A 22,253-nucleotide genomic window follows, 5' to 3' on the forward strand; every position below is an offset into this window, starting at 1 on the left:
AACAGTACAACATACCACAAGAATAAATTAATAAAACTATTAGCATGTGTTAAGTTAGTGTGATTCTATCATTTTGGAAATGTAAATTTACATTGTGTGTTCCTTTATGAATCTGACAGGCTAAAGTACATATCCATATTGGGCAAAAATTAGGTGGGTTTGAAGTGTGAATGGTGTTTTAAGCACCGTTTTTTAAGCTGCCAGACGTTTTCTGCATGTTTAGGTAGTGGCAAACACACTGATAAGATATGTGCAGCACAGGACAGCTACAAGGGTCCAAAGCAACAGGTCAGTCCTGATAGTCCTGTAATTACTTCTGGTATTTAGAAGTCAGTCTTTAGGATCATGAGTGAGGTCAACCCAGAAGACCTTTCTGTTCAAAATAAACTTGCAGCCTGACAGAATAGTTGAGGAGGCAGCTGCCCAAAGAAGTGATATGTCATCCCATGAGCGCTGAGAGGAGTCGGTGAACTGTGGCAGCAGCAGCAGCAGCAGCAGCAGACCTTCCTGCCCTCAGTGCCTCGGAGCTCCACTGCCAAGTACTGTGGGTCAGCCTAACAGTGAGGTGATACTCTAATGACCTCAATAAAAAGGCATTTAATTCTCACCTTCTCCTCTATGAACTGGTTCACTTTTCACACATGGCCTTTGTAGTTGGCCATGCTACCTCATTCATATCCTCTTGATAAATTCCCCCCTCTTTCCAGCTGTGGATCCCAAAAAGTAAAAAGGAGTGGATGAAGAATCCCACTGACCTGCTTTGATATAATTTGTCCTGTTTAGCTCCCTGGCCTCAGCTGATGGTGTTTTATTTGTGTTTTCTCTACCTGTAACAGCTGGAGTTAACATACTACAGGTCAAAATGCTCCACCTGCTGGTTAACTCGGATTAAAACAAGCACACAGGAGGAGTCACTGTGGTAGAGATGTTTTAAGTTTATGATTTTGAATTGATGATTCCAACGTCAGAGAGCTACACAATGGACAGATTGACAGCTGAATTATGAGAAAGTGGTGAAGTTTCAAGGCGATGTCGTCACATGCACCATAAAATTCTGTAAATCCCCCAAAAAACATTTACACAGCAGACACGGGTTATTTTCAACCTACTTACTCCTTCAAATTGGAATAAACATGTTCAAATCTAATAGTGTGCACATTTATTTTACATCCCAATTTCATTATTGGAGCTAAACCATGAGTAACAGCAAATCAGAAGAGAATGCTTTTGGAAAGCCGTAAAAAAAAAGAAAAAAAAAGGAGGCACTGGACACATAAAAATGATCCTCAAAACATCACGATGAATGACAAATAAAACCCTCCCCTTCAGTGATGACCCCTAAGACCAAATGTCATGCAGCTGTCCTCAAAGCCAGGTCAGGTAGGACCCCTCTGATTGGTCCATGCACAGTACACAGCACCACGGCATTGGTCCAGGTGTTTGCCAAAAGGAAGGAGTCTCGAGTCTTGAGTGTATATACACACTAAAGCAGTAGATCTTCCGCATTTCCCCACGAGAGATGCGACTTGGCACGATGAATCTAGAGACAGGAGGACGCAGTCAGTTACCAAGAACATTTTTCTGAGGTTTCGTTTATTTCTGACAGTGTCCCTTTTTGCACAGAATGACCAACAAAATATTATTCTACTCAGCTGGAAAAAAAAAAAAAAAAAAAAATCAACCCTCACGAATGACGGTTCATTTATGCAAATTATTGCTTGCCTATATATAAATATTCCTGATTTTCTTCATAGTCCATAATTTAATAAAAAACTGTCCATAAATAACTTTTTATGCCAGGAGGTACACACTTCAAAGCAAAACTACTTACAAGCTAAAGGCTGTAAATAAAGCCAGCAAGCTTCATCCTATATATTCCTTATTGTACAGGTGCAAAGGCAGCTTGTTTGAACCACTACAGCAGAAACCACAGACGCCTTGAACATAATTGCACTCAGGTCAGTACAGGCTACTTGGAGCTGTTCACAGCAATACTGATATCTGAACCATGGCACTGTCCTCTCTGCCCACATTCATGCATTCCCCTTCAAAGCCCCTAGTGAGAGTCATAGGGACACTGAGGAAATGGGGCAGCCCCGTCCGGTGACCACGGTCTCCAGCTTTACAGACAGTGTAACCAGTCTCACCATTTCTTGTTCCGAGGCTTCAGCTCCTCGGCAGCATTCCTCAGGAAGATGTAGTTCTTTTTCTGGGGGTTGTAGTACTCGTGGCCCTGAAGGATGTAGAGGTTCAGTTAATGACTACTTAGGTACTCAACTCTGAGTAAAGGCCAGAATTAAAGAAGTAAAATGAGTGGGAACAAACAACAACCTTTGTAAAAGACTTTACACGTCATACCTTCGACCAGTCGTAACTGGAAGCGTATGCAAAGATGTTGCCGTTGTGGTTGAAGCAGCAAGCTGTGATGGGCTGATCGAGCTGCTCTGAGGTCTTCAACTTGGTGCGGGCGTCTTTGTCCCAGAAGCTGAAGCGTCCATCTGAGCCCACAGTGGCCAGTGTGCCATGGACGGGATGGAAGGAGATGGCATTCACCTGACAGGAGAAAACAAAACAGTCGGTGGAAACATTATAATTCGGTTTGTTAGTGTAGCAGAGAGACTATATTGTAATGATCTGTGAAAAGCAACACAGGCAGTCCAGCACAACAGTGTCAACCAAATTGTTATGAAATTTGGAAAATATTACAAATTCTAGAGAAATACAAGAAATCATGCCATTGTTCAAAGGATAATGTAATTACATTAAAATGACTGTATTTGAAATGCTAATTACACAGATACCAACCCACAGTCACATTAAGACTGAACTCTGTACTGAAACAAAACTTGAACTGAACTTTGTGACTGCTGACATGTCACAGCAGGAAAAGCACAGCTGTCGTGAATTACACTCATTTCAGTGGATTTAACGGATTCCAAGGAGTCAAAAATCCATTAAAATTTGTCTGTTCCGATACAAAAATATGCGAGCAAAATCTTATTGAAGATACATTTTTCTCAGAAATGTAGAACAACTTACAGCATAGATGTCCTGGGGAGTGGCTGTGTTGGTGCCATTGGACCTGTGGCACTTGAATGTGAAGTTATCTTTGGCTCTGACAGGGATCAGGGAACATGTTTGTGGCTTTAATTTATTTCTCAGTTAGTACAGCTTTTCCCTTATATGCATTTAACAGGCTCAGTATTATTGTGTGGTATCAGGTCAATTCACACACCTGTGAGTGAAGCATACAGATGAGAAACTTTACACTGAGCTAATAATGACAACACTGAAAACAGTGATTACAACTACAAGCACGATGTAGATGCCAAAAAGTGAAGCAGCAAAGGTGATCACATCTTCCACCGTAGGGAGAACAGTCCTGCAACTTCACCCGAGTGTCGCACAGTAAACAGCAAACACTCATTTGTTAGAAATATGTGAAACATATTTTTGAAATATTTGTGAAACATCTGAAATATCCATCTTGATAAAAACAATACTAGGTATCCACATGCACCGACATTAGTACTATGCATGAGGGCCACAGTGGTTGACAATCACAAAGACAACAGACCATTCCCTCACAGACATATTGCCCTTAATATTCTTTGGACAGGATTCCCTTAAAGAAATGTAAAATAATCTAAGTTATTTTATCACGTAAAATCTCATTACATTCAGGTCCATTTTTCAGGTTTGATAATACAATAGAGAGGGGATTGAAGTTAATTGTGGAAAAAAAGGATAGTTCAGAATGAAGAACTGGGAGAGTAAATGACTGCTAGCTAACACCAGTTACAGACACCCAGTGGGTGATATCACAAGAAACTATGAACTTGTTTGTCAAATTATATTCCATTTTTCAGATGAGTCAAAAAGAGAAGAAGTAATGGTAGTGATGTAGAGGAGGCTACTTCAGAAGAGTTAGAGGAGAGAGGAGGTGGGTCTCTGCTATCTGACATTCATGTTTTGAAAGGGGAGTAAACCAAAACAATTCTTTGGATGGATTTGGAGGCAGAGACCGTTTGGATTGTTTTATTATTTCTGTGATGAGTCTACTGTAAATGGGTGGTTGTTATTTTTCTTGTTCAAAACATGTCAATAATTGATGTTGGGATTCAACTTTTATTTTGCTAAATAGAAGTTTTATTGACTAAATCTTGACAACTCGTACGTAAGGCAGACAGACATTTCCCTGCTCATTACTGTGCACAAATGCACTGTATCTATTAAGGCCTAAGAGCCTTTCTGGTGCCAGCAGATACATTGAAACCTTTTGACAGAGTGTGCTTTGTGAAGGCAATTATATTTTTTGCGTGCATGAATGTGTGCGTCACTTTTGCCGTTACAACTCCGTCCTGGGGGGGAAACACTGAAGTATCTTTTTGTAAACCGTGTAAACAAAATAATAATCAAAACCATGAACTTGACTGAATTTGAGAAGTGGATTGCTTCAGCTACTCACGGGTTTGGAGGATTGATATAGTGGATCGCCACTCTGCCCTCAATGCTCCCCAGTGCAAAACCTGTCGGCTTGTTCTGCTTGTCCTTGAATATGGCAACGCAGCGATGCTGCATGAAAAGAGCGGGATGGTACAAAGGGTGAAAAGGCAGTCGCACATCAAAAATGGTCAAGCTTGGCTTCATATTTGGCAACAAGTTAAAATAAATGAAATGCTGCACATAAAACTACCAGTGTGAGCAACATACTGTATATAATGTGAGCAGGCATTACATATGGGGAAAAGATGAGGAGAAAATAGTTCATGAAAGATGAAAATTCACCTGATGTTTGAGAGGAGAGTCTATTCGACGGAACTCGGAGGGCTGGTTCTCCAGCTGATACACGATCAGGCCTCTCTCCGCTGTGGCAACCACCGCCATGGGGTACACCTACAAGTCAGGGAGGCACAAGAAAACATAAAAAGCAATTAGTTAGCAATCAATTATCTTATCAGCTAATATATATATAAAAAAAATAAAATGTCAGTAAAAACAACATACAACATCTGCACAGTAGCATCTCTCTGGCATCTGGAGTGACATCATGGGATTGGGAGAGCGGGTGTCCCAGAACTGAAGAGAAAAACAGAAAATCTGTCAGGTTTCTTGGACTACATTAGCTTATATAACAACATTTAATATGCAACTCTTATTGGCTCTTTTCACGTGATCATGGTTATATTTAGGTGTCTACAAAAAACAAAAGAAATCAGAAGAAAAATAAATAAACCTGAAAGAAGAAGAAAAAAAAAAAAAAAAAAAAAAAAGGCCATCGATGTTTAATAAGATGCGGATGGTCGAGATATTAGTCAAATAAGGTTTACCATAAAGCTGCTTTGGGAGTGCCATGTCCCACATGAGGCTTTGACCACTTTCAGACAGCAAAATTCAAAAACCTTGTGTGTATAAACAATAAAGTTTCCTGTTTCATTTAAATGGGACCAATTCCACTGCCAGGCATGCTAAAAATAGATGCACTCAAAAAAGAAAAGAAACATGCAGGGTCATCGAGACAAAAGTTTAATCAAATGCAATTTTTGCCTGATGTCAATATGATCATGTCATCTGGCAAACTGTTAAATTGTCCAAACAAGTATGTTTAAGTGCAGTTTCCTGGTAAAATTCTTTGTAAGTTGACCATCATATTTCTACTGTTCAGCTGCATTTATTGCAATTAATTTTTTTTAATAATAATTACTGCCATGAAAACAGTCTGGAGTTGTACAATCATGTGTCAGCAGATCAAAAACCATGGTACATTGTTTTGGTACTCAAACTTATGGATCCATAACCAAATGTATGGAATATGTTTAATTGCTAGTGACCCTAAAGAAAAAAACTAATTGTATGTCTTATCAAGCATTAAAAGTGTTGTACCTTCAGTGTTTTGTCCCAACTGCCAGTCATGATACAGCTGTAGTTCGGGGCTTTTATCCAGTGGATTGCTTTAATGGGACCATCATGCTGCGAAAAGAAATGATGAGAGCTGTAATATGATTTTACTTCATTTTTTTGACCACATAGTTAATCTGGGAGAGCTATCGTCCAACCTGTGCAATCTGCATTGCTTGATTGCTGTTCAGATCCCACATTTTGGCTGTCTTGTCACAGGAAGCAGTGAAGACTTTACTTCCATCCTGGTTGAGTAAAATCGCACATCATAAATGATTCTACAACCCAACAGACAGCAGCTACTGCAAAGCTTTCAAGGATGAGACCTACATCGCTCCAGCATGCATCCAACACTGGACCTGTGTGCATCTGTTGAGCTTTGGGGACAGTCTGTCCATTGTCCTGCACCTCCCAGCACCGAACCTGGGGTCAGACGACACAAACGAGTTTAACTGTACAAACCTCTGAGCACACTACAAACTCAGTATCCTTTGAGTTCACGTAATCAGTCCACTACATCATGAGTGAATAAACAGCTTACATCATTGGCCCAGGATCCCCCGATGAGGAAGTTCCCCGGCATGGTGGGGGGACTGAAAGCCAGACAGCTGATGCTGTCATCTGGAGGTGAAGTCACTTCAACATCCTGGAAGGCAAATCAGAGACATCCACATGAAGAGGTCAGGTCAGTACACGAGGGTGAAGGTTTCAGTCAGCTGGAGGATAGTTTACCTTCATCGGGTTATGGCTGTCGGTCGTCGTGCTCCCAAACACACCGGTGCCTCCTGCCCCGAAACCGGAGCTCGTCCCAAACAAACTCATGGTGAAGTCACGGTGTTTTCTAATGCACGCGTGGGAGAGAAGACAGAAGTACTTCACATATACTTTTACCATATTCATGTACACATTGTTGTTCTTCAGTGAATTAATATTAAAGTACGTAGCACCGAGTCTAAAACTAACAAATACTGTTGTACTAAAACTAACGTTGCAGAATCCCCCTGGTTGAAAACACGAGTCTTTGCTACCAGACAACTTATAATCGCATTCAGTAACTTTGACACTGAAATTATGAATGAGGTTAATAAATATGAGAAAAGCAGGACGTAACTTAGCTTGCGAGCTAACGTCAATGCTAACTACGTCGGTTACTGCTGCTAGAGCTCGTTAACCTGCAAAAAAACAACAACAACCAGTCAGTTTATCTGTGTGTAGTATTTTAACTACATCTGAGCTGGTTACCATTTCACCCATTACAAGATTCAGAAAGTAAATGATTGAACAGTTGCAGATAGCGGGCTTTTAGCGACGTCCGTTTTCGTGTCAATCCCTCAAAACGCTCCTCTGTTGCCACATGTCCAACATCACAATCAAACATGAAATCATCAACAGTCCCGTCTCGTGGCTACGTGAATGTACATACCCCCAAATGTGTTAATTGATGCTGCTGAAAATTGCCTTAAAATCGCACCACTTTAAGTGTGGCGCTTTCCCCCTCCTCTCGAGTGGTTAGTCGCAGTTTGATGACGCAACGGCACAGAAACTCTCTCTCAAATTTCCACAGCGGACACTTGGAGGCAGCACGAGGCAGTGCGCGACGGCGCGCGAGGTTATATAGCCGGTGCGAAGCAGCAGGCCGTGCAGATGGTGCTGCGTTCAGGACACGTCCCGGCTCTCGTCTGTGCCCGTCTTAAAACCAACGCAGTGCACGACATACAGTATCATTACATGGGTGAGGCTGAGTAGGCTGCACATATATTTTTACTAATCGTAGGCTAATTGTAGAAACACCACCAAATGTAACGTTACAAGTCAAAGCCCTGCACTGAGACTGAAACATTGTGAGATAAACTAAGGCCTGTCTGAAGAGACGCAAATAAAGGTAGCTATAAAAACGGCACCTTTCCCCCCCCTGAATGTCATATGACTGGATTATTATTTGAATAGTGCTGCAGATATATGTGGTAAGTCAGCATGCTGCAGTTGGTTGAGAAGATGAAGCAACATGTTTTGTACGATGAAAAATGTATAACAATTCTAAAATGTTTGATATGATGATCATTTGTTTTAAATGTAACATCTACATGTGAAAAGTTGCAATTTCCAGATAAATGCGGTGGAATATAAAACATTTCCACCTGAAATGTAGTGAAGTTATATCAAAATGAAATACAAGTAAATGAAAGTACAAGTTTTTTTGTTGTTGTTGTTGTTTTTTTTATCAACTGCATCTGGAGTCCTCTTAAATTCAGTATTTGATTTATCCAGCATAGATAGGCCTACATGATAAATGAAATGATAAAAATTAAGCAATTTATGTGAAAGTAGATGGGGATCAACTGTAAAGGGAGCTTCAATACAAAATAAGAATCGGGTCTATCGATAATTAGTTCAGGTATATAGGATAAAGACTTATTGTGGTGCAGGTTCAATATGATTCAGCATGAACCCATCGGTTTCACAGTCGAAGAGATTCAAGCAAATTCACAAAAGTTGCCTGTTTTTAATCTTCTGCGTGCATCCAAACAATATTGGAGCTTCAGTGGGAGAAGTAAAAATAGCTAAATGATCTGTACTGAACTGAGTCAGTATGCAAAAAGAAAATTATGATGTATGTATTAAATTCAAGATAAAGCACATCCCCGAGCCTCGAGAATGTCAGAACAATGTGCAGCATCAAAGTTACACAATGGTGCTGCTGCAGCAAAGTGGAAAACATTTATTCGGGATGATGATGTAAAGAGACCGTCTTAACCTTCTGAGTTTTTCTATCTATTGTAGAATACACCAGGCTTGTTTCTCAGTAGTAACAAAACTTAATTTATACAGAGACAAGCAAAAAAAAAAAAAAAAATCAAATCAAAATCAAATCAAAATATTGACAAAGATAAAAAGATTGTTTTATAGGTTACTGTGTCATGTTTTTTGTATTTTGTGTTCAGAGAAGTCAGACTTAGTTTGTGCTGGAAAAAGATACCACACAAATGTACAAATGCTTAGAAATCTTCAAAAATGAACTAATGTGAATAGAGGGTTAAATAGATACTTTTTAAAGGAGTGGTAAGACAAGTACACATGTTTATAGTTGACATGAAGGACTCTTGAGTTTATATAGGCTATGTTTGCGGGGATGAATCATGTAGTGACCTCTTCTGGGATAAACATCTGAAGTGACTAATGTCTGGTGCTTGAAACTTTGATTTAGTGTTGTTGGATACTTTTAGTGAAAAATGTATTTGTTTAGGAAATACCCCACTGATTCCTTTTTATAGAGACAGAGAAGGTGAAGTTTAGAAAATAGAAAACACAATTTATAGAAAGAACTTTCAGTGTGTTGCTGTTAACTTCTTCCCTTTGGTATTATGCGTGGCAGTCGCTGCTGTCCCTCCCCGAGTAAGAAACATGTATAATTCATCCTGCAGTGTTGGATTCTTGCTTTATATGCATTGCCTGTCCCCATGTGCTACACAATGTCAAATAGTAATTCATTGGAGCCATTGGCATGTCCCTTCATGTATCTGAACTCACTCAACAATTTAAGGTGGGCGTGAGCTTTACTGTTTCAGTTCAAAGGTGTTTGTTTGAAGAAGGGATTTTTTTTTTCCTCTTTACTTTTCGTCTGATAATTTAGTGTTTGAGTAGCGGCATGTGCCCAGCTTTGAGCCACAGTGACAAAAGTAAACTGTCCAGATTGGTGAGGAGCAAAATTGACGGGATTGTAAATAAATGAGCATGACGTTTGAGGGCTTCAGAACCATAGGAAGGTCCCAGATGTCCCAGAGTGATTGCGAGGCTACTGGATGAAGAGAACATGACTCAGCTAAATAATGTGCTAATTAGATCCCACCTTCACCTTCATCAATGGCCAAATAATCTTGTCTAAACAAAGGTGTGACTTGAGTCACAAAGGTTCACACCCAACTAATTACCAAGATAGTGCACTTCGCGATACCACCCCGATCTACATTCCCCTACTTTTCATTGCCTCTCCCCCACACGCTGTCCCAATCCCTCCAGTCTTGATCCTATTCTGGACCGCTCCTGCCCCTCCCCTGACACAGCGCCTCAATAAAATTCATTCCCAAATTGCCATTAAGGGGAGCGCACGGCTGTATCACATCAAGACAATGCACAACGGCAGATGATGAGGGAACGATACTCGGCGTTCACAGAGGGTAATGTGTTTTACTTCCTCCGCATGTAAGAGGTCTCTTTATGAAGGAATCGCAACTCCAGACCAGTCTTTCCACTAGTTAGAACTGCGCGTAAAATTGGAGTAAAAATGGTAACCAGCGCCTTGGCAACGATAACGATCCTCCTGTCATACGGTTACTGCGTGTTGGCCACGCGAGTTGCCGTGTCCAACTTCTCAGTGGACAACGAGGTGCGCTCCAGCTTCATCCAACGGCGGCTGCGGAGCCAGGAGCGCAGAGAGATGCAGCGGGAGATCCTCTCCATCCTGGGGCTGCCGCACCGTCCGCGACCGCACGTGCACACTAAACACAACGCTGCCCCGATGTTCATGCTGGACCTATATAACACAATCTCTACAGACGCAGAGCCCCCCGGATATTCATACTTCAAGACCGTTTTACCGACACAGACCTCCTCTATGGTGACCCCACAGGACAGCCAATTCCTAGATGACGCAGACACGGTGATGAGCTTCGTCAACCTCAGTAAGTAGCCTATTGGTGACTTTTGATGGTTCTTGTAACAAGTATGCGTATTAATTTGAATACACTTTAACTCTTTTGAAGGGACGTAGCATGCTACTCTCAGTATTGACATTAAAGTGCCTCAAAATTATGATTTCTCACCAAACATTTACTGTGAGGTTCATTGTGATATTTGTGTACTGTGTTTCATAAAGACGATGACTTCAATATATGACTGTTGCTTCATCCAGTTTAGGGGCACTTTCACCTTTGGTTTGTGATTGAATCAACTTAAGAAACAAAGTGTTAAATGCTTTAAATTTTTTGTCAGTTTCCTTACAGCCACTTACAGTCCCCCAGGGTTGATTGGTAGTGTCTGACATTAGGGCATTGAGATCAAGCATTGTGCATTCCAAGCTGTAAATATTATGACAACATGCATGTATCCCATTTCCTAAATCCCTTCAAAGCTCTGGGGCAAAGGCTTTAGCATGGCTTTGTTGCGCAATACTAGGAATTGAACAGGCATTTGTAAACCTTGAGAGTGGGAGACAAGTTGACATCAAGATCATAATAAGTATGTTATTGTTGTATTAATCTGTGTTTGTGCAGGTGTATGCACTCTTTCATCTATGTCTGTTTGCTTGGAGGATGGTTGGAGATGGGGCTCACTCAGACATGATTGAATTTATAAAAGGAAAATCCAGCTTTGTTTCCCTTGGAGATCCTGTGGAAGCTCTGATATCACTATGGGAACCAGCAGACAATATGGTGCCAGAGCCTGTGGTTTCATCCAAAACTAACTCCTACCTCGGGGCTTGGCTGAGGGTTATAGGTCAATGTGAAGAGATGAAATTGGTTCATTAGGGATATGTCTCCAAAAAAACCTTTCTATTGTGATTGTTTGTCACGGGGATCAAACTGAATTCTTCAAATAAAGAGCCGTTTCAAGTTATTTTTACAAACAGCACATAAACATAGTTAATACAAAACATTTAGAGACTGAAAGAAAATCTCTAACAAGAGTTTACATCCTCAGTTGTGAACTTTTAACTGACAGTCTTTTGCTAATGAGATCTGGAAACACTGTGTCTGAAAATCAATAGCAGATTTATGTGGTTTCACATTTGAAGAGTTTCATTATAAAGAGGAAGGAAGAAAAAGTACATAATGAGTGTCTGATTATTTCTCTCTCAAGACCACCATGACCTCCTGTGCTGATGAGTTTTTAGCTGTGGCTCCCACATTGTGATGGAGTGACTCTCTTTGGTGGTCTCTTGAAGAGCAAACTGGATTAGGGTATTTGCCTTCCAAAGACCACAGTTTCCAATGCGACAGTGCTGTAGCTTATTGTATTTTTTATATAAATCCACAGTCACAGTTACTCAGTATCTGTTCTGAAATTGATGGTATCAGAGGGAAAAGATTCCAAAAAAAGATAATGGGGGCCATTCACTTCTGAACTCACATTATAAAGTCACATCCATACACTTTATATACATGCTCATTAATGTACATTGTCTCATTGTCACGCAACATTACGCAAGGCAGCTACTGCTGCACTGCGCATTTGTAATTTGAGGCCTAATTATTTGCTGTCTTATAGCTGTTCTGCTGCTCTCTGCTCTGCTGCATGCTCATGTCCATCTCCTTGTTTACTGCTGTTGGAGTCTTTGCCTAGAGACGTGGACACACACATTCAGAGTGGGCTTGTTTTTTTAATTTTGTATCAGCCACAACATACCTGCAGAGCATGAGAAAGGGGTTAATGAGCAGAAATGTCAATGAATGAGTGCAAAATGCTCTCATAACAGAACAGCGACATGGTCATTCTCCATGTCGCTGAAGAACAGAAGGTTTATTGTGTTTCTGAGAACAAGCAGGAAGAAATGTGCTTGTCTGGTAAGCTGGTCTGTAGCAAAAGGAAATCACGCAGAGGATTTCTTTTGCCACCACAGAAAATCTCTTTAACCTTCCTTTTATTTATATGTTCACGTACAACATAATTGCTTTTTGACTCTGAAGCTGAAATTATAATTGCACACATATACAAACAGACGTGCGTGACACATTCACTCTTCTCCTTTCCCTTTTATAGCAGATTTATGAAAAGCTGCACTTTCTTTTTATTAGATTGCTTTTTTGGGGGGAAACAAATTAAGTTTTCAAACCTGCCAACTCATGAAGATATTCATTGATTAGGTAGGAAACAAAATGAGTGATATAACGCAACCTTTAATACGCTGAAGGTCCTACATGTCACAAATGAATGACAGTACAAGTATTACTCAAACCATGTCACATTTTCATGGTAGCCATTGTGAATCATCTTAATACCCCCCACGTTGACTTGTAAAAATAACAAAACAGAACCCCAAAACATTGACTACAAAATTGCAATAGGTTAATGATAGCTCCATGGCTCCATGTGCAGCCGTGCAGCGTCAGAAGTAAGGTGAAGTGTTGAAATGTCTCCCAGAGGGAAGTCTGCATATCTGAGGTCTGATCTCTGCAGCTAATGGTCCCTAACGTAAACACACCAAGTCCTTACAGGCAATTATTGCTTTCATAAAATCACAGCTCGTTCACTTCCAGCATTTAATTGCGGTCAAAGAAATGACTAGCAGGGTTCAGAATGCACTGCTCTTAATGACTAACGGCTTATGTGTGTTTTTGTGTTGGTAAAAGTGTTTTTAGAAGAGTGTGTGTGTGTGTGTGTGTGTGTGTGTGTGTGTGTGTGTGTGTGTGTGTGTGTGTGTGTGTGTGTGTGTGTGTGAGCTCTATAGTGCATTGAAGAACATTCTGTTTTTAGTGTGAGGATGAATGTCTGTGCATTGAAACAATAGTGGACCATCAGTAGGAACACAGGATGATGTCATGATGATGATGTCATGGTGTATGGCAACGGGCAGGATGTGTTTAAGGCAGCTAATCGCTGCTCTGGTCTGCTCTGCACACCTTCACCAGAGACCTCCATGGCTCTTTCCAAGGACAAGCACATTGAGTAATGTTGTAAAAACACAACTCTGAAAAGCTTCAGGAAGCTTTGGGGTCTTTCTGACCTACCATTTTTTCTGGAAACTCTGAGTGTTAGAGAGCTTCAGCTAGCTCAGGACTGGGCGGAAACCTCACAGTGTCACCAGCTACTGCTGCTCCACTTCCCCCTCTACAATCAGAATGAAATCACTGGATGGTGATACATTGCAAAATGATCAAGGAGGTGCGGTGGGTACAGACTCTGGTATTAAAGGCACACATGAATTTCTGTAGCTCTCTATACTTTATGTGAGTGTGTTTGTAAAAGCACACAGGCTGCTGTGGTTTTCCGGGCTGGGCCTTAACAGGCCTTTTCTTGTGGTCAGCACATGTGTGCAATTTAAACAGGGAGCCAAACTGAGCCATGAATGTGTGTTTTGCTCCCCCACATTGACATGTATGGCAGACTTGACTTAAGTGATGTTTAGATCAATCACTTTGCTCATGGATGCTGGATTTTTCATATTTCTGACAAAGTGCTTCTGAGCTGCGGGCAGACCAACACACAGAAGAGAATCGCATGAATCAATGACAGTTTTGACAAATACTGAAACCACTGACTGGTTTACCATCTGATTACACTGAGCGATTTGCCTTTTCCATGTCTTACAAACTTTCCCTTTTAGGGTCATCTTACTAAGTGTGTGTCATCTAAAACAAAAAAAACATTTATCCTGGTGTCATAATCAGGAGCCCAATAGAGGGATGTCCTCCTGAAGCAAATCAAAGTCACCAGCCGTTCTTCAAGTTTGATTAACATCATGTCTATCTGTCTTCTTCTGATAGTCGATCAGGATCAAGATCAGGATCCTCTGTTTGAGCAGCATGCAAAAGAGTTTCGATTCGACCTTTCCCGTATTCCTGAGGGAGAAGCGATCACAGCAGCAGAGTTCAGGATTTACAAGGACTTCATCCAGGAGCTGAAGGAGAACGAAACATTCAGAGTCAATGTCTACCAAGTCCTGCAGGAACCTTCGAACAGGTAAAGGCGTTTTCTTTTCAGCTCCTGTCCATGTTTCCACGGTTTACATTTCTTTTGTTAACGTGAATACTTACATCATTTGCTTATATCATGTCATCGGCTCAGTCCAATTTTCACCCTCAAAATGTAATTTGCATAATTTCTGACTTTTTGCCATGCTTGCTGAACAGCACTTGTGAAGGCAGAGTTGGTCTGTTGGTCATTCTATCCATCCAAAACTGGTCTCCAATATCTTACTATTGGATGAAATTTGTAGAGACCAGTCTCCAGAGGATAAATATTACTGACTTTGGTGATATCTTGTTATTTATTGTAGCAGTGCCATGAGGTTGGCATTTGTGTGAAATATTTAGTCTTGCTACAAATATTCCTAAAAGGATAAATTCTGATGACTTAAATGACCCCCAGACTTTTAATTTAGCTCCAGCAAAAGTTTTCTCTTCTTTTAATATTCATATTTCAACAGTGATAGTTCCCACACGATCATGTGTCTGGGGATCCCATGACATTTCAGCTAGTGTCACCATGTAACTTGGAATCTTGCCCATGTGTGTAATTCACCTGCAGTCCACCAGAGGACAGTGTGTCACGGCTCTGCATAAGCTTTAAACACCATGGGGTTAAGGAAAACAAAATCGTGCAAACCATGTGGTTTAAAACATCTATTTTCCGATTCAAATCAATCTTTCCTTAAATAATCCGATATGATTAATAACATCCTGAGACCAATCTTTTAATATGTGCCTTTTACTATGTATGACCTTAGACCGTAGATGAAGCTTTAACCACGTTAATCTTGCGTGACCAGCCACCTCCCGCAACGAGATCTGCTGAGTTAGAGATAATTAACATGACATGAAGCTACTTTCGAGCCAGTTCTCCTCCTCCCCAAAAAATAACAGAGTGTGTCAAAAGTTTCATATGCAAAGATGACCGCATTGTTGAAAAGGATGGCTGCCAAAACCTCATTAACACTAGAACCATGTTACATTTTACCGACACGTAAAAAAATGTAAGTCTCAATCCAAAACCTACATGCACATTTGAAACATAGCATCACAACTTCACGTCAATTGGCAGAGGGAGTCACTCTAACTTTCCTAATCTTTTTTAAATTTCTGATTGTTGGCTGTTTACTTTTATAGGTTTGTGTCTATAGAACGCTCATCTTCTGATACATGCTGTATTTATTTAGTGTGTATCCCAACCACTTTTGTTCATTGCGCAAAACTTTTGAGACAGTCAGCAAAGTGGATGTTTTCCAGATGTATTATTGATGTTTACATTTACTGCAAATTCTTCTTTGCAGTAGCTGCCTGATGATATAAAATCTAAGAGGTGTTGTTTATAATACACTGAAAGAAGATTTGTATAAAGATTATCATTGTAACTGAAATAATTCTAACCAAATGGATATTGAAGCATATTGAATTGAGTCAGGACCTTGTGAACTAGAACTGAAATGATTTTGGGAAATCAGTAGCAATACCCAGCCCTTGTGGTTAAAGTTAGGAAAAAAATAACCCAAGGTTAGGGTTGCACCAAAATTGACATGTCACGTGTATTTACTTTTCACCCCACTGCGACCAAAAACGTCACAAAGACATGCTACCCTCTAGTGGACTTGTGGGTGTATTACAAGCTTTTCTGTTGTGCTGTTTTTTTTCCCGTGTTAGTGGTTTTGTTTTTTGTGAAATATCTCAAGAAATTGTGGTACAATTTGTTTCCTCCTCAGAATGAAGGGGGCTAGCTTGTGCTAAAATGCTAAGACTCCATTATCCTCATACATCATAAATCAGTATTTATGCATTTTAACAATTTCACGTGCTGACCATAGACTTTAAATATCAATAAATATAAAAGTGGAATCAGCTAAGGAGGCTAATGCAGAAGTGCCTTAAACTGCAGTACCACAGAGGACAGCCAGGGATTGATTTGAAAAAGTGTCAGCTTCCATAGACCCCCATTCAACTTTTATACTGAAATACTGAAACAATAAAGTTTTTCCACAAGTCATAATGATATTAATTGCTACATTCGCTTCTCATGATTAGTTTCAATTACAATTCATAGACGATCTTCCAAGTCTTTCAAAGTAGCTGGATGTTTCATCTGATTATCTTCTTATATTGGTAATATTGTATAAGTTGTGTGGTTGATTTTGAAAGGCTAAACACTTGGTGCTTCTGTGTGTTATTCTGTAAAAGGCTGGATGTTAGGCTACATTTCCCCACAGCTTATTTCTGCTCCTGTTAGTGTCAGCACAGCACTGTTTACACAGACATTAGAGTCAATTATAGAACTGCAGCAGTTCTCTCCAGAGCAGTTTACTCTCTGACAGTCAGAACAGGACAGTTCCCAGGAGATGTGCATTTATATCGCGCAGGTCAGACCTCAAATAACACAAAACCCTCAAGACGTCACCCTTTCTATTCCTCCATGTGTCTGTTTGTGTGGCAGTCTCAAGCTGTGTGTTGCTTTCACACTGTTTTCTTGTTTCAAACCACATGTGAAGTCAGAACTTATTAGAGACTCCACACATTTTGCCCTTTCTCACAAATCAAAGCACCACCAGCTACTCATTTTTTTAATTATTGCAAACCTGCTTGATTCATCTTTGCTGTGGTATAGCTGGATTAACCTCCTGGGAGGTCCTTGGTTTCTAAAGGCAAACATTTCATATAGGGCCCCTGATGGACCCTCATGAATGGCAACTGATGCATTATTTCCCCAGTCACCCAGAAACTGACCAGTGCTCTGGAGCAGGGGTCTTCAACGTTTTTCAGGCCAAGGACCCCCAAACTGATAGAGAGATGGAGCAGGGACCCCCTACATTATATATTGTATAAAATTGTGTTTTATATTAAAGTGGAGGAGTACAGGAGGCTTGCGGGACAGGTCCAGGCTAGTCTCGCGCTGTGAGTGAACCGGTGCCCAGCTCCTGTGTGTCGCTGAATGTGTGCATTTCTGACTGAAAGATAACATCTTCTGCCTCCATTTGTCCATTCGCTACAATATGTGGGATTCATGTTAATGTGTATTTAAAGACATTTAAATTTGTGGGAAAAAAATTAAGGGATTTAAAAAAAAAAAATTGTTTTATCAACCAAAAATTTCATGGACCCCCTGCAGTACCTCTGCGGACCCCCTGTTAAAGACCTCTGCTCTAGAGCTTAAGTCAATCAATCAATAAGTCACTTGAAAATTGGTATTTTGATCATTTATGAATAATTTCATTCATTTTTAAGCAAAACTTGCCAAAAATTATTTTCACATTTTGTATGTTTGATGGTCTTCAACAACTTTCTGTTTCGACTGTTGCTCAGGGTAAACAAGACATTTGAATGTGTAAAGTTGACATCAGGGAATATTGTTGTGTGTAGTTATCATGCAATCCATTATGAAAGGAAATTATTATCTGATGATAAGACCAGAACCAAATGGTGGGGGTTCTATTATACTTGCTGTTTTACATAAATGAAGGAAATTTCCTGAAAGATGTACAGTCTATTTACTTTACCTGTCCAGTATGCTGGCCTTATTGAGTAATTTCACGTCAAGTGTTGTGGTTAACTATGCAGCCATCAGTCACCAATAGCAGGCGATTCCATGTATTCTGGAGGATTTTCTTCACCATCACAGATGGAATAAAATCATTGCATTGTAAGGCTGTGCTTGTAGAAGCACAAAGTGCACTACAGAGCTACAGGCTTTGTGTAGTAATCTGATCCTGAAGTGGCGATACGACAAGATAACTCATAAAAGGCTTAAAAATCTTGCAATAAAACATCCAGGTTGCTTCTTTTGCAATACCTCCATGATTTTACATTAGCTACCATCATTACCAATAATTAATCAGGACAATTTCATCTAAAGAAACTGCTCATGTAAGGGAACATGAGAAATGTCCATCTGTAAAAAGGCAGACTTTGAGGCATGTTAGGATTGACTACAGGATTTATAGAAAGGAAAGAAACATCTTTTTGAACTTGTTATAACTTGCTTAATTGCTTGTAAAACACCCGGTGACACGCAGTATTTGACTTGTCTTATTATACCAGTGGGAGTGGATATTGAAAACAGCAAAAAGGGGCCATGAGCAGCAATTAGATCTACATTTAAGTGTTAAGGGCAACACCATTGTCATTCATAGACATCCAAAGGCCTCGCCACACAGACGAGCAGGCAGCAGGACAAAAGACATACTTCTGCCTGACATCTGACACTCCATCTGTAAACAAAGCATTTGTCTGTGAAATGTGCCCTGAAGGAGACACATCAGTGTAGGTTTTTTTTTTTTTTTTTTTTTAAAGGATTGTTAAGAAAGTGCTGCTTTGATGACGTTCACACCAGGGGCACTACATGGTGCCGAGTGTTAGTAGCCAAAGGCAATTTAGCCTGAGTGTTTAAACTAGGTAAGCCGAAATGATTAGAATTCAATTTTTTGAAGGAAACTTTACCTGAAATACACCAGCCCATTTGTCCTTCCTGTTGAGTGAATCTCCAGAAAATCAAATTAATTTCTTTGTAGAACAATGTTGTATTGTTTCCACTCACCTGCAGGGACTGCAGATGGAAATTAGCTGGTTGATAAATCTGGTACAAAAACATTGTCTCTCTTTTTGAAATTGATGTATTTTTTACACAGCCCCTCTTGTAAGTACATCTAATTAAAACAATGTCTGTCTTTCAAAAGGTTGTAAGGACCAGCCTAAATATCCTCACAACATGTGTTCTAAATATGTATTTTCACCAGAATTGGTCCCCATAGCTATAGAAAGACATGTATATACGCACGCACGCACGCACGCACGCACGCACGCACACACACACACACACACACACCAGCAGACTCTTACTATTATCACTGTTGAGGCTCTGAAAAGCTGCTACTGCAGCCATATTAATTATTATTAATATATTCTTATTTTCAGCAAAATTTGTATTCAGTCTGGTCATCAGCTAGTGAAACACACGTAACATTGACCAATCAACATCAAATTTCTTGGTGGCTTTCAATGTAAAATAACCTAATAGAAAATCTCCTTATACTTTCTTACTGCATTGTCAGTATTACAGGGCCACACATGTAGTTTAAAGTTTTGCACCAACTAAACACAACTTGTACATTGTTGGCATGACAGCCAAACATTTTCCAAGGCATACCAGTCTTTTATCATGCTCAAGTATTTTGTTTCCATTATTTCCCTTAGAATTGAAATAATTTTGCAAGGTAACATAACATTTTTATCAACACTGCCTTTTGTCCAATTTATGTTTTTAATCTGTGGAAACATGTATTGAGATTCCAGTCTGCTGCCAAACAACACTGAAATTAGCTTTTTAATCTGGAAGTCGCTTGCATTTATTTACACGTTGTTCTCTCCTCAGTGAAGTGGAGCTACTGCTTCTGGACCAGCGAGAAGTTTGGGCTTCAGAGGATGGCTGGCTGGTCTTTGATCTGACCACCACAAGTAACCTCTGGCTGGTCAGCCCTGAACAGAACCTCGGCCTGCACCTGGTCCTGAAGGACAGCCATGGTAAGTGACTGCTATAGTGACGACTCCTGTGGTGCCAATGGGCTGGGATCCATAGCAGCAAAATTGTTTAAGACTGTAGCCTTTGTTTGGAGTAATGATGTAATGCTCTTTAAACCCTGTAGTTAATTGAAATAATCTGGGTGGAAGCGTTCTTCCAGAGTTTTCACTTATGATTGGGGTTGTTGTGGTCATATTAGGATGAATAAATATTGTTTTCAAGGGACTTAGATGTGTGTTTGTGTCACTTTCAGTGGTTTGTTCCCCCTGTCTCCCCCTGTAGGCCAGAGGAGGAACCCCCGACTAGCTGGGCTGGCAATAGGCAGTGGGCCCCAGGACATGCAGCCCTTCCTGGTTGTCTTCTTCAAAGCCAATGAGGTGCGATTTCGCAGTGTACGCTCAGCCCACGGCCACAAGGGGCGCCAGTCTAACCGCTCCAAACCCCAAAGGGCTGTCCAAGATGCACTAAAGGAAGTGGAGGCTACAACAGGTGAATGACACTATAAAATGTCATCACCACATAGCTTCGTCATGTGATAATAGCTTTTACCAGCTAAACTTTTGTGTTCGTATATTGTCAATTTCAGATAACCTTGGCATTTCTAAAGAGGGATGTAAAAAGCACGAGCTATATGTCAGTTTCAGAGATTTGGGATGGCAGGTACAACACAATATTTTTATTGTACTTCATACACATTCCTTCAAAAGCGACAAGTAACTGACCCTTTGCCTTTGTTCTTAACTCTGATAAGGACTGGATCATTGCACCAGATGGCTACGCAGCGTATTACTGTGAGGGAGAATGCGCCTTCCCTCTTAACTCGTACATGAATGCCACTAATCATGCTATTGTGCAAACTCTGGTAAACCCCAAGCAGCCCCTAATCCCAGTCACTTTCACTACAACTCTCACTTTCTCTCAGCATTTATTTGTACTTTTTCTTGCAACAGGTGCACTTTATCAGCCCAGAGACAGTGCCCAAACCCTGCTGTGCCCCTACACAGCTCCACGGCATCTCAGTGCTCTACTTTGACGACAGCTCCAACGTCATCCTCAAGAAGTACCGCAACATGGTGGTCAGAGCCTGTGGCTGTCACTGACTGCTCGTAACCCCTCTCTGAGTTCTACAAATCTGGAGAGATGCTGAAGAAAGGGAAAAGGGGAGTAACCAGAGACGAGAGATGATTGACTGGCTCGTCACCAGGGAGCTCTTGGCCACAGAGCAAGCTTTAATCTGGAGTTCTGTTTTTTATGACCGGCAGCTGAGCCGGCCTTAACGACTACCACAGCCCATTACAACTACTGGTGAAAGGCTGGACAAAGGATTTTATTTTGTTTTCCTTGGAGTAGGATGAGAAAAAATGCACTACAAATATTTTAAGCAGTGTGAAGTTATTTTACAAGCTCAATCTGAACTTTTATTTTTAAAAACATAATGTAAAAGTCACAACAATTTTCCCAGTGTGCAGATATTATATCATGTGCAATACGTGCATTTGAATATTTTTTTTAGATGAGAATTTGACAATATAAAATGTAGCTGGTGTAGCAATGTGCATTTGATAACAGGTTTCACAGCTCATAAAACTTTACGTCTTCCTGTTAAGCCCAGTGCATCTTTGCTTTTGGAATAGCTGGATGAACTTGAACTTGGTTAGAACTAAATAAATCCGTGTTCTCCCACAAAATTCACTAGTGTTTTTTTACACCTAACCAGATGGACCAAGTCAGGTGTAAAACATCTGGCAGCTGATGTAGATGAGCTCAGTGACAACGGTTAATAACAGTGTGTGGGATTCACAGGCTTGGCTGTTGCGCCTAGTTTCCTGGAGCGGACACATATTACCACACCTGTGAAAGGCTTAAAGTCAGCAATATGTCAGTGATTCATGTTCACAAGGGAAACATCCGGGCATGTACCATCGGTCCAATGCACCCAAACCAGAGCTGCAGGTGGGCAAAGAGAGGCTGTAATTTTACATTGTCACATTAAAGAAGCTGAATAAATGGAAACCATAAAACAAGAAGCAGATGTGATTGTTTTTAAGCAAATAATAACATTAACAGCGGCATCAGGCGTGAATAGGTTTCTACACCAAAACTACTTGGTTAAGGTTGGGAAAAAATTGGGTTTGGGGTTA

The 22,253-nt window shown here is 40.5% G+C and overlaps 2 protein-coding genes across 4 annotated transcripts; one reads left to right on the plus strand and one right to left on the minus strand.

The window, feature by feature from the left end:
* Positions 1-915: 915 nt before the first annotated feature.
* Positions 916-7,425, minus strand: rae1 (ribonucleic acid export 1). Of its 3 annotated transcripts, XM_069713316.1 has the most exons (13): positions 7,010-7,093; positions 6,631-6,739; positions 6,440-6,544; positions 6,229-6,321; positions 6,057-6,143; positions 5,884-5,970; positions 5,008-5,079; positions 4,789-4,896; positions 4,469-4,575; positions 3,040-3,115; positions 2,359-2,553; positions 2,148-2,233; positions 916-1,540 (listed from the first exon to the last, which is right to left on the minus strand). In XM_069713316.1, coding segments are annotated over exons 2-13 (1,107 nt in total). In that variant the 5' UTR covers positions 6,721-6,739; positions 7,010-7,093; the 3' UTR covers positions 916-1,539. The 3 variants fall into 3 exon arrangements, with proteins under 3 accessions (XP_069569417.1, XP_069569408.1, XP_069569399.1); XM_069713307.1 differs by lacking the exons at positions 916-1,540; positions 7,010-7,093 and adding an exon at positions 7,321-7,425 and having other exon boundaries at positions 2,144-2,233; XM_069713298.1 differs by lacking the exon at positions 916-1,540 and having other exon boundaries at positions 2,144-2,233; positions 7,010-7,094.
* Positions 7,426-10,014: 2,589 nt separating this feature from the next.
* Positions 10,015-22,121, plus strand: LOC138629562 (bone morphogenetic protein 7-like). The gene is made up of 7 exons (XM_069713351.1): positions 10,015-10,577; positions 14,379-14,574; positions 19,966-20,114; positions 20,395-20,601; positions 20,699-20,772; positions 20,864-20,974; positions 21,063-22,121. The coding sequence occupies exons 1-7, from the start codon at positions 10,181-10,183 to the stop codon at positions 21,210-21,212; spliced, it is 1,284 nt and encodes a 427-aa protein (XP_069569452.1). The 5' UTR covers positions 10,015-10,180; the 3' UTR covers positions 21,213-22,121.
* The last annotated feature ends 132 nt before the right edge of the window (positions 22,122-22,253 follow it).

Source organism: Brachyistius frenatus, unplaced genomic scaffold (genome assembly GCF_029030835.1).
Source record: "Brachyistius frenatus isolate BFR_SWC_R1_liver_20210118 unplaced genomic scaffold, ASM2903083v1 Contig_4, whole genome shotgun sequence".
NCBI lineage: Eukaryota > Metazoa > Chordata > Actinopteri > Embiotocidae > Brachyistius > Brachyistius frenatus.

What these genes read in the sequence shown, in the direction of transcription:
- LOC138629562 (XM_069713351.1), top strand. Translation starts at nt 10,181, where the DNA reads ATGGTAACCAGCGCCTTGGCAACGATAACGATCCTCCTGTCATACGGT. An exon ending in GATGAGCTTCGTCAACCTCA is followed by an intron (nt 10,578 to 14,378) that starts GTAAGTAGCCTA and finishes TTCTTCTGATAG; the next exon opens with TCGATCAGGATCAAGATCAG. An exon ending in GGTCCTGAAGGACAGCCATG is followed by an intron (nt 20,115 to 20,394) that starts GTAAGTGACTGC and finishes CTCCCCCTGTAG; the next exon opens with GCCAGAGGAGGAACCCCCGA.
- rae1 (XM_069713307.1), bottom strand. Translation starts at nt 6,720, where the DNA reads ATGAGTTTGTTTGGGACGAGCTCCGGTTTCGGGGCAGGAGGCACCGGT. An exon ending in GGGGATCCTGGGCCAATGAT is followed by an intron (nt 6,322 to 6,439) that starts GTAAGCTGTTTA and finishes GTCTGACCCCAG; the next exon opens with GTTCGGTGCTGGGAGGTGCA. An exon ending in CCAGTTACGACTGGTCGAAG is followed by an intron (nt 2,234 to 2,358) that starts GTATGACGTGTA and finishes TACATCCTTCAG; the next exon opens with GGCCACGAGTACTACAACCC.